Genomic DNA, 13,061 nt, shown 5'->3' on the forward strand with positions numbered 1-13,061 from the left:
ATGCTAAGAATTGAAGAGAGGCTGCATAATAAATACTGAAGGGATGTGTTACCTCATTCAGGCAGAAAGGAGATACTTTTGTGAAAACCCTGAGAACTGAATTAAAATGCCAGAAAAGTATGCTACAGGAGTAAGATTCATGTTCTAGGAAATATGGCAATCCACCAGGATTCACAAAAAATGTGAAATAGGTCCCCTGTAAATTCAAGCCTTGATTGAATGAAAGTGATCTGCTAGGAACATAAGTGCCTACTAGAACAAAACCCAACCCTTCTGAGAGGAAGATAATATAATCCAGAATCCCTGCAACATATCACGTACAATGTCCTGCTCACAATAAAAACTGACTAGGCCTGTGAGGAAGTAGTTAAAAAAAAACAATAACCAATAATAAATAAAACAGGCAATCTGAGCAAAGCCAGAAACATTCCAGATACTGAGGCTACCAAACAATGACTCCAAAATAACTATGATAAAACTTAGAGGAAAAGGTTGACAAAATAGATGAAGAACATTTCAACAGATAATTAAAATCTATATTTAAAAAATCAAATGGATATTCTAGAAATGAAAAATATAGCATCTGAAAACAAGAACTCTTTCCATGGTGAGTGGGTTTTAATGGTGGATTGGACACAGCAGAAAACAGAATTACTGTACTTACAGACTTTCCAAAACAAAATAACCAAATAGAATCAGAGCAAAAAAAGAAGGCAAGGATATAAAACCCTAAGAGCTATTAGAAACAGTCAAAACTTTTAGCATATGTGTAATTTGAGTCTCAGAGGGAGAAGAAAGGGAAAAAAAGTGGCAATGCAATATTTGAAAAAATATTGGCTGAAAATTTTCAAAATTGTATAAAAGAAGGCAACCTATAGATTCAAAAGTCTCAGTGACTCTCAAGCAGGACAAACACAGAGAAAACCAGATCTAGATATGCCATAATCAAGTTGTGGAAAATTAAGTATAAACACACAAAAAAGCAGTGAGGGGGGAGGAAAAGACACATTATCTTCAGGAGAACAGCAAGAATTATTGCTGAGGTTCCTCTCCCCCTCAAAATTATGGAAGTCACAAGACACTGATGTGGCATTCTTAGAGAGCTAATAGGAAACGGTCAACCTAAAATTCTATGTGTAATAATATCCTTCAAAAATTAGGTGAAAAATGCATTCTTAAACAAAAGCTGAGTGAATCTGACTTCAGCAGACAGGCTCTGTGAGAAATATTAAAATATGTTCTTCAGGCTGAAGAAAAATGATCCCATTAGAATGTAAAATTGTCTGTTTGCAAATGGCAGGATCTTTCATACATAGAAAACCCTAAAGACTCCACCAAAATACTTTTAGAACTAATAGATGAACTAATTCAGTAAAGTTACAGGATATAAAATCAACATATAAAATTAGTTGCATTTCTATACATTAACAACTAACTATACAAAAAGGAAATTAAGAAGAAAATCCCATTTACAATAGTGACAAAAAGTTAAATACGTAGGAATGAATTTAACCAAGAAAGTGAAATATCTGCATTTTGAAAACTATACCACGTTAATGAAAAAAAGAAAATATTTGGTGTTCACAAATTGAAAGAATACTGTTAAAATGTCCATACTATGCAAAGCAGTCTACAGATTCAATGCCATCTCTAACAGAATTCCAATGGTATTTTTCACAAAATAGAAAAAGAATCCTATAATTCATATGAAACCACAAAAGACTTCAAATAGCTAAAGCAATCTTGAGCAAAAAGAACAAACCTGGAGGCATCCTAATTTTAAAATATATTTAAAATAAAAATACACTACCTGATTTAAAAATATATTACAAAACTGTAGTAATCAAAACAGTATGGTATTGGCATTAAAGACAGATATATAGACCTATGGAATGGAATAGAGAGCCCAGAAATAAATCCATACATTATGCTGAATTGATATTTGACAAACATGGCAAGAACACACAACATGTAAGGGAGAGTCTATAATTGGTGCTGAAAAAACTGGATATCCATTTGCAGAAAAATGAAAATGAACCCTTATCCCACACCACATACAAAGTCAACTCAAAATTAAAGACTTAAACATAAGGCCTGAAACTGAAGAACTAATCCAGGAAAACATACAGGAAAAGCCCTATGACATTAGTCTGAGTAGTGATTTTTTTGGGTATGACCACAAAAGCACAACCAAAATATATAAAAAACTCAACTCAATATCAACAAAACAAATTAACCCAATCTTAAAAATGGGCAAAGGATCCAAATAGACATTTCTCAATAGAAAACATACAAATGGCCAACAAATACATGAGAAAATGCTCAACATAGTAATCATCCAGGAAATGCAAATCAAAACCACAATAAGATGCCATCTCATACTTGTTAGAATGGCCATTATCGAGAAGGTAAAAGATAACAAGTATCGATGAGATGTGGAGAAAAGGGAACCCTGATTGAAAGTATATTGGTACAGCCATATTTAAAACAATGTGGAGGTTCCTCAAAAAGTTAAAAACAGAGCTACCATATGATTCAGCAATCTCACTTCTGGTTATATATCCACAGAAAATTAAATAAATATCTGGAAGAGCTATCTGCACTTCCATGTTCATTGCAGCATTATTCCCAATACATTCACAATAACCAAGATATGGAATAAATCTAAGTGCTCATCAACAGGTAAATGGATAAAGAAAAATGTGCAATATATAAATACACACAAACACAGACACAGACATAAATGGGATATTATTTATCCTTAAAAAGAAAAGGAAATTCTGTCATTTGTGACAACATGGATGAAACAGGGAGACATGCTAAGTGAAATAAGCCAGACATAGAAGGACAAATACTGCACGCTCTCGCTTATATGTGAAATCTAAAAAAAGTTAAACTCATAGAAGCAGAAAGTAGAATGGTGGTGGCCAGGAGCTGAGAAGTGGGGGCAATAGGGAAATGTTGGTCAAAGGGTAAAACATTTATGTTCTCTTGAATGAATAGGTTCTAATGTACAGCATGGTGACTATCATTAACAATATTGTACTATATACTTGAAAACTGCTGAGAGTAGATCTTAAACATTTTCACCATATTGACTAAAATGGTAACTATGTATGATACATATGTTAGTTTGATTGTGGTAATCATTTCACAAGGTATACATATATCAAAATATTACATTGTACATCTTAAATATATATAACTTTTATTTGTCAATTAGGCTCCAGGAAAGCTGGAAAAGCATAAATGCTTGAAATATTGGGAAAAGAAGATAAAAATAATATAAGAAAATACATAAAGCAAAAGTTTCAGAACAAAAAGGTGGCAAATCTATAATCATAGTTTGAGATTTTACTATAACTTTCTCACTAAGTAATAAAGCAAATATTTTTTAAAATCAGTAAAGAAATTTAATATTTGAAAAACACTGTTTACCAACTTACTAAGTTAACATAGGTAGAAGACTACATCTAACCATTGCAGAATATACATTCTTTCCTGTCCATACAATAAATGCACCAAAATAGACTTTAGTCTATAAAGTAAATCTCAACAACTTTCAAAATATTGAAATAATACACTGCATGATTAGTGATCACATCAGTAAATAAACAGTATAATTTTAATAAAACCTATGGTCACAGAGAATTCAAAATAAAAATGAGAAAATACTTTCAGCTGAATGCTAATGAAAACATACATATTAAAACCTGTGGGATGCAAATAAAAGTTCTCCAAGGAAAATGCATTAGCTTTAGTGCATACATTAGAAATTTTAAAAAGTTCAAACTCATTTCTCAATGCTTCCAAGTCAAGAAGCTAGGAAAAAATTTGAAAGTAACTAACAGTAAGTTAAGTGCAAAATAACACAAGGGAAGAAAATGATAAAACCATGAAGAAAATCAATGAAATAAAAATCAACAGAAAACATTAACAGAGCTAATAGTTGGAATTTTGAAAAGATTAGGAAAATTAACAAACCCTTAGTAAGACTTATCAAGGTAAAAAAGATAACATAAATTATCAATATCAGGAATGAAAACAGAGGACATCACTACAGAGCCCACGAACACTAAAACATAGTACGAAAATATTCTGAAAGTATAGATGAGTTTCTTGAGAAAACAATTACCAAAACTGAAAAAAGAAGAAATGTAAAGTCTGAATAGATCTATATTAAATATATTGAATCATAATTTAAAGCCTTCTCACAAGGAAGCCTGCAGGCTCAATTAACTTTATGGTAAATTATTTCAAACACTTAAGGAAGAAATACTGCCAATCTTACACAAATTCTTCCAGAGAATATAAAAAGAGAGGACACTTTTCTATTAATTTTAAAAGACTGATATTACCTGTAACTTGACAAAATTACAAAAGAATATCTCCTAAATATAGATATAAACATTCTAAAACTATATATTAGCAAATAAAATCTAGCAATGTATAAAAAGCATAACTTGCCATGAACAAATGGAAAATATTTGATGAATGCAAAGTTGATTTGCCATTCAAAATCAATCAGTTTAACTCACTACATTTACGGAATACAGGACAAAAAACATGATCACCTCAATAGAGTCAGAAAATGTATTTTATATGTTTCAACATTCATTCATGATTTTTTAAAATTCTTGGCAACTAGGAACAAAAGGTGTGTGTTTCTTAATTGTTTATAAATTCTGACACCTCTCCCATTTAGAAGTGGGCCTATGTCCCCTCCCCTTGAATTTGCGTCACATTGTGACTAATTTAACCCATTGAGTATGGCAGAAATAACACAATGACTTCCAAACACAGGCTGAAAAAATCCCATTCAGCATCTGTCTGGTTCTGTTGTAATGCTTGCTCTGAGAGAAGCCAATTGCCACGAAAAATGTTTCACTATTCTAAGACCACCTTTTTAGAGTAGCCATATGTAGACATTCAGGTCCATAGCCTAGGTGAACTCTCATTGAAAGCCAGCATCAATTGGTAGCCATTGGAGTAGGCCATCTTGGATATTCAGCCCAGTCCAGCCTTTAGACAGCTGCAGTCCCAGCTGACACTTGCTTATAACTGCTGAATAGATTTCAAGTAGCAACCGTCATGTTGGGTTCTTTCAGTATTCCGGGTCCACAAAATCAGAAACAAAGTCAAATGATTAATGTTCTACAACACTGAATTTGTGGTAAATTTGTTACACAGCAATAGTAGTCGACACAGGAAAGAACACCCTTCATCTGATAAAAGTTATCTACAAAAATTTACGGCTAATATCATATTCAACAGTGAAATATTGAGCATTTCCCCGTGCCGCTGGAGAAAAGGCAAGAATTTCCTTTTGAACACTTTTATTCTGTGTGGTATTCAAGGTCCTAATCAGGGCAATAAGTCAAGGAAAAGACATAATAGTTACAAAGACTGGAAAGGAAGGGGAAAAATATCCTTCATTCACAGATGATGTAATTATGTATGTTAAAAAATCCAAAAGAATCTACAAAAAATAATTAGAATTGAATGAATTTAACAATGCATATGAAATCAAAATCAAATATTTAAAAAATACATATTTTTACATAACAAGTGAAAAATTAAACTTTAGAAAATTAATATTTCACTAGGCCGGGCACAGTGGCTCATGCCTGTAATCTCAGCACTTTGAGATGGGTGGATCACGAGGTCAGGAGATCAAGACCATCCTGGCTAACATGGTGAAACCCTGTCTCTACTAAAAAATGCAAAAAATTAGCCGGGCATGGCAGCGGGCGCCTGTAGTCCCAGCTACTCGGGAGGCTGAAGCAAGAGAATGGCATGAACCCGGAAGGCGGAGCTTGCAGTGAGCTGAGATCACGCCACTGCACTCCAGCCTGGGCAACAGAGACAAAAAAAAAAAAGAAAGAAAGAAAATTAATGTTTCACTAAGCATAATACATCAAATATCTATAAATAAATCTAACAAAAGATATGGAATACTTACACACTGAAAGTTATTAAACATTGCCAGGATAAATTAAAAGAGAACTGAATTTAAAAACAGTTTATTTTCATGCATTGGCAGGCTCAGTATTTTTAAGAGGTCATTTCTTCGAAAGTTAATTATAGATTCAATGTAATTCCCATAAAATTCTTTGGGAAAACTGACAAGTTGATTCAAAAACTTATATGGAAATGCACAATATCCAAAATCTTTGAAAAGAGCAAAGTTGAAATTACACTCTCAGATTTCAAGCTTCAGAAGTTAAGTCTAGGCAGCATCAGGATAGATAAAAACACCAATTAAAAAGATGGGAAAATGCTGAAATTGATCCACAGATGTATTGATGAATGAATTGTGGGCTTGGTATACTGATCTCTTTACTTTTTATTTGTTTAAAACTTTCATAGTAAAAACTTGAAAGAAAATAGAATAATTAAAACAAAATAATAACAAAAAGAAAAAACGACTGAGTGGTCATTAAGATGAAGGAATACTACATGAAGGAGTGGACAATGTCCTCAATATTTCTGCAGTAAACTACTAGTAGAGCTTATAAAAAGGCTGTTCAGTAATTTGACAAGGGACCAACTAAGACTCATGTTTAATCCCTTCTATTTCATGCTAATTTTGTTGTCTTTAGACACAAAATATATTCTAATTCATTCTAGATTGATTTGATTTTAAAGTAATTATGATTGGACACAGTGGCCCATGCTCGCAATCCCAGCACTTTGGGAGGCTGAATTAGATGGATCGCTTGAGCCCAGGAGTTTGAGACCAGCCTGCACAACATAGAGAAACCCCATCTCTACAAAAAACACACAAAACATTAGCCTGGCATGGTGGTGCACACCTGTAGTCCCAGCTACTCAGGAGGCTGAGGTGGGAGGATCACTTGAGCAGAGGAGGTCAAGGTTGCAGTGAGCCGTGATCAGGTGACTGCACTTCAGCCTGGGCAACAGAGTGAGACCTTGTCTCAAAATAAATAAATGAAAAAAATAAAATAATTATAAAATATAGATCTTCAGATCCCAAAACATCTCATGTATCCAAAAGTCTAACACTGATTAAGAAAACTGAATAACCTCAAAATTTTGCTTCTTTTTTCCTCCAGGTTCATACATACCTGGTTGCTGTGTTTCCCATCTTACTGTAAAGCCTCCCTCATTTCTTAAATGTTCAGAATAGAGATGAAAATAGAGAGCATTGTCACTGCTGAGGAGTTCATCAGGGAGGCTGGAGCCACAAAATCTTCCAAGTTGTAAAGCGGCAGAGGAATCTCCATCATAAACCTGAAGAAACTCGTGTGGACAATTTTCCATGGATTCTAATCGGAAAAAAGTGAAAGTGATACGCAGGACCTAAAAATACAAAGGCCATATATATTATCTTTTACTTCCTTGTGAATTTTAAAGTATTTCTCCCACTTCCTAGGCAGCATTCATACTGAGGCACTTTCAAGAGCTAGATCTATCATTTCCTAGTTATCCACCAGTGCAGATGTCAATCTACATATTAAATGACTTGTGCTAAATATCATTAAAAACAAACTTCAACTAATATCGAAATATATCAAAAAATATTAATGTTATTAACATAGATTTACCCTGATTTCATTACACTTGTCAAGTCCACCAGACCAAGGTATTTCAAATGTATAACGGACATTGTTTTTAAAGCAGTAAAATAAATTGGAGATTTGAAAATCTACCTGAATTAAGTTTAACTGGCTAATATTACCATTCACAAGAATGTACATCCTGACTCCCTGAATAACCTGTGGCCTGTAACAAACACACAGATGTTCATCACTGCCCGCCAGGGATGTTGATTCCAGAGGGGCTAAGATTCTGATGCCAGCCCAGACCGACACGCTCAGGTGTAGGCAGAGTAGGCGGGATGTAGACATGCAAGGCCTGGAAGGCTTCAGGGACTGGATATAATTAAAAGATGAGTAATACCAAGAGTAGAGAATGAGAAGAAGGTAATAGGAAAAAATATTGAGCATACAAGTAGAAGAGAATAAACACAAAAATGTGTCCGAATGGATTAGAATACAGACTTCAAATACAGTAATATAACTTATAATGTACTGACAACCTCATTTGAGATAAACAATCAAAAGAAGGCTGTCAGATTTAATTTTCATCTGAACCTAAAATCACAACAATATTCAGTTAATGAAAAAGAATATCGGGAATTTTTGAAATTCTGTGGTAGGGTATTTTAAGATCAGTTACCTACTACTACATGACTTTCTCTCTTAAAACAGTTTAAACAAAACTCAAATGTTTGTTAATTGAACTATCCCGATTTGTATATATTTTCTACCATGTCCATTATAAGTGAGAAGATAAAAAATCACAATAATCAAGAAAAAAACAAGATGAATTTTCTTACAAATTGGTAACAAAAGTATTACAAGTTTCTCACCTAGGAATATTTTTTTCAAAAGAATGTTTTCAATGCCAGGAAATAGAATTCATGAAAACTAAATGGAAGGAAGGAAATTCACATAGCATACCCACTGGGAAATTTATTTTGAAGTTTATTTTAGTGTGAGGTTACCAGGTCCCAAATAGTCCTCCCTCCTCAAGGGAAAAAAATGTTTTTTGACCCTTGTACAATGCCCTCTGTAATAGTTTGCTGGAAAAAGTTAATAGGATTTCAAGGGAAAATTTTATCTATTCAGACATACCACTTCATTTTTATGAGTCCAGGAGGTGGTTGAGAAACAATATTTAGAACTGCCTGGGTAATTAATGTTGGGTATAAAAGCACTAAAAACCTTGGACTTGGGTCTTAATTTGAAAAGCGTTCATGCAGCGGCTCAGAGTGACAGGATTTGGAGGTGACTGGTCTGTGTCTGAGTCACTGCATGCCACTTTCGAACCACATGCACCTGGACACACTTCTCAGTGGCACTAGGCTCTGTTTCCTCATGTGCAAAATGAAGATAATAATTTCTATCTTTCAGGGTTATGAGAGTTAAAAATGGAATGCTGTAATGAAGCACTTAGCCTAGAACACAGCAGAGTGAAGACACTTGATAAGAAAACTATCTTCATATCAGTGGCCATTTTTGCATAATATTCAACATAATACTGAGTGACCATCTTCTAAAATACTGTCTCAGTAACATGATTTTACAAATTAACTAGTGGCTTGCAGTCAGTCAACCAGTGTAGAGAATCATTCATACCGGAGAAAGCATGGACTTTGGAACCAGATAAACTTGACTTTGAAATTCAACTATTCCAATTACAAGCTAAGAAGTGTTAACAAAAAATGGTTAGCTTCACCTACTTTTCATTATTTCATCTATAAAAAGAGGATTTATTTATTTATTTATTTTTGAGACCGAGTCTTGCTCTGTTGCCCAGGCTGGAGTGCAGTGGCATAGTCTCGGCTAACTGAAACCTCTGCCTCCTGAGGTCAAATGATTCTCCCGCCTCAGCCTCCCAAGTAGCTGAGATTAAAGGCACCCATCACCACACCTGGCTAATTTTTGTCATTTTAGTAGAGCCACAGTTTCACCATGTTGGCCAGGCTGGTCTTGAATTCCTGACCTCAGGCAATCCGCCCACCTCAGCCTCGTAAAGTGCTAGGATTACAAGCGTGAACCACGAGGCCTGGCCTTGTTACCATTTTTTTTTTTTTTTTTTTTTTTGAGATGGAGTCTCACTCTGTTGTCCAGGCTGGAGTACAGTGGCACAATCTCTGCACACTACAAACTCCACCCCCTGGATTCAAGCAATTCTCCTGCCTCAGCCTCCCAAGTAGCTAGGATCACAGGAATGTGCCAATACGTCCAGCTAATTGTTTTTTTGTGTTTTGTTTTTTTTTTGTATTTTTAGTAGAGACAGAGTTTCAGCATATTGACCAGGCTGGTCTGAAACTCCTGACCTTAGGCGATCCACCCGCCTCAGCCTCTCAAAGTGCTAGGATTACAGGCGAGAGCCACCACGCCCAACCCCTGTTACTTATTTCAAAGAATTAATGTACACTTATAGAAAGGTAGGTATATGTCTAGCCAAAATCCTGGCACTCTGTACTTAGTAAGCACTCAATATATGATAGTTGAATTATCATTGTATGTATTTTATGTAATATATAAACATACTCCATATTTATATATACAAATATAATATGTATTTGGACAGGAGTTACTACATTTACCTTTCCCGTTTCAGTTTTGATAACCCAGAAGCAGTTAACATCATGAACATAACCAACATCCGGGCTCCTGTAGCTGAAGCTTCCATTTATTCCTGACAAGGACTCTCCACAAACTACAAAGGAAAACATGAACTGTGCTTTTCAGAGTTTCCTAAAAGGAAGAGGTTGGGCAACTGTAACCCTGCTGCTGATACATTTAGAGAAAATATGAGTAATGAAGGTTGGAGACAAAAGCCCTGGCATTCCCTCTTTTCTGTCCCCTTTTTCTGCAAACTTCCATAGAAATCCCACCTCTTGTTCAAAGCCCAGCTGATGCCTCATCACCTGCTCCATGAACTGCCGTCCTATGTTTCCACTGATTCCCATTCCCTATGCCCCTGTGACACCCGATTTCACCCCACACAACGTAGCTCATATCTTTAATTCTTGTATCTGTTCTCCCATTGGGGTTGGTCTTGTCTCCTCAACCACAAGGTGAGCGGTTCATAAGTGGAGACAGTATTTTATGCTTTCATATTTCTCCATAGGGTCTACTATTGTCCTAAACATATAACAACCTCTCAATAAATGTGTTGATTCCAAATCAGGAGTCTCAAATGAGGGGCAGAAGAGTCAAAAGTGACTTTATGGAGGAAGTTGAGGGGGAAGTGCTCCTGAGGGACAGACACATCTGGATGAGAAACAGGGAAGATACGTGAGGAGGTTTGTCGGGAGAAACATCCCAAATAAATGAACACGGTGGAAAATACTCATGGTGGCACAGGGGTCCGGTGACAAAAGAAAACTTGCTTGAGTGAAGGTATTTCTAGGGAACTAGTGAAAAATAAGGTTAGATGGATCCAGTGAGACTTGGTTATAGAAGATCATCGAAAAATAATCCCAGTCTCTATTTAACAGGCAACGGGAAGCCACTGTGTATCATGGAAAGGCAGAGTGCCATGATTAAATGCAGTATTCTAGGGAAATTAAGTGGCTGCTCCTCACAAAACTTCCCCTTAGAAAACCATGAAAGACAATACCTTAGCATGTTTTATATTCAAAAAGGGCATAGTGCAAATGGCAAATACCAATTTAATTATTCTTTGGAAGAAAAGCGCCTGGCTTACAGTGAGATTTATAAATATTCACCTTGTGAATTGTATACCATTTCTGCAAGGAAAGATTTAGTTCTCAGTATCTGAGCAACTGGACAAAAAAGTGGGTTCAGCAAAGGCATCTGCTGAGGGACTCACTAAAGGATGCTGCTGTTATGCTGTGAGCATCTGTGGCATAAGACATGCTGACTGTACCTTGCTGGGGAACCTGACAGAGAGGTCCAGTCCAGAGACGTGTGCATTCACAACTGAAAGAATTAACGCCATCAACACAAGTTCCTCCATTCACACAGGGGTTGCTCAAACACTCGTTGATGTTTTCTGTACAGTTGACACCTGTCCAACCTGAGTCACACTGACAAAAATAACCAGAGATTGTGTCCTAAGGAAAAAAAAAACACATAATACCATAAAACAAATGGATAGACAATAAACTTGAATCAATCCAAATAATAGGAATGTAGTGCCATGGAGAGATATATATAATATTATATATAATTATTATATATAATAATATAATATATAAGATATATAATTATATATGACATATAATTATTATAAATATATTTTAGTTTCACTAGAATTATATTATAATAATAGAATTATTATAAATATATAATTATATATCATATATAATTACTATAAATATATAATTATATATAATATTATATATAAAATATATATAATTATATATATAATTATATATAAAATATATAATTGTATATAAAATTATATATAAAATATATAATTATATATAAAATATATATAAAATATATAATTATATATAAAATTATATATAAAATATATAAAATAATTTTTTTTTTTTTGAGATGGAGTTCCGCTCTGTCACCCCAGCTGGAGTGCAGTGGTGTGATCTCAGCTCACTGCAACCTCCACCTCCCGAGTTCAAGTGATTTTCCTGTCTCAGCCTCCTGAGTAACTGGGATTACAGGCACGTGCCACCATGCCTGGCTAACTTTTTTTTAGTAGAGATGGGGTTTCACCATGTTGGTCAGGCTGGTCTCAAACTCCTGGCTCGTGATCCACCCACCTTAGCCTCCCAAAATGCTGGGATTACAGGTGTGAGCCACCATGCCTGGCCTATTGATATATTTAACAGGTGCTACAAATATATATGTATTTATATATAGGTATTGTCTAGTAGTCTAACTTGTTATTAATAAGTTTAAATGGTAATTGTTAAGTATAAGTCAGATTTATTTAGATCAAACTGCAGGTGTAATTTAGTATTTCATAAACCACTGAGACAAAAAATTAACTCAATGTTTTTTCCTGAGAACTAAAATCATTATCTATCTTTTATCTGAGAGTTCTCCACAGTTCCTTATCTGAAACTTGACTCATTATCTTAACATTCCTGAATCCTATAACGATACATTTTATAGGCATGAAACTAAAATTATTCTCAGGTACTCTCTGTCCACAGGAAGAACAAAGGACTTACGATGCATTGTCCATTTAGGCAGGGGTGACTTAGGCAAATATTACCGAGCTGCACACATCCATTTGGCCCATAACCATTTCCAGTATAACCCGGGAGACACGTGCAGAAAGGTAAGGATCCTGTTCAGAAATAAAAACAAACGTGTAAATACAGTTCTCCTCCTCTGTTCAGATGCAGCATCTAAACTCAGAATATGCTGTATAAACAAGGAGCCACCAACATCCAGTCTGCATATTTTGACGGGCAGATAAAACCAGGTATGAGGAGAAAATATTAGAATCTTTATTTTTTTATTTCTTATCTTAAAATAAGAAAGCCATTAAATGCGGTCAATACATTATTGAAGTATTGGGTTGACATC

The 13,061-nt window shown here is 34.8% G+C and overlaps 1 protein-coding gene across 1 annotated transcript in view; it reads right to left on the bottom strand.

Annotated features, from left to right (window-relative positions):
• The window catches only part of CUBN (cubilin), a 315,954-nt gene that overhangs the window by 278,554 nt on the left and 24,339 nt on the right, over window positions 1-13,061 (bottom strand). The window contains exons 11-14 of the mRNA XM_050805391.1: window positions 12,701-12,819; window positions 11,431-11,617; window positions 10,142-10,254; window positions 7,089-7,323 (exon numbers count right to left, since the gene is read on the bottom strand). Of these exons, the coding sequence (XP_050661348.1) occupies window positions 7,089-7,323; window positions 10,142-10,254; window positions 11,431-11,617; window positions 12,701-12,819 (654 nt within the window). The remainder of the gene's footprint in view (window positions 1-7,088; window positions 7,324-10,141; window positions 10,255-11,430; window positions 11,618-12,700; window positions 12,820-13,061) is intronic.

The sequence above is a fragment of the Macaca thibetana genome, chromosome 9 (genome assembly GCF_024542745.1).
Source record: "Macaca thibetana thibetana isolate TM-01 chromosome 9, ASM2454274v1, whole genome shotgun sequence".
Classification (NCBI taxonomy): Eukaryota; Metazoa; Chordata; class Mammalia; order Primates; family Cercopithecidae; genus Macaca; species Macaca thibetana.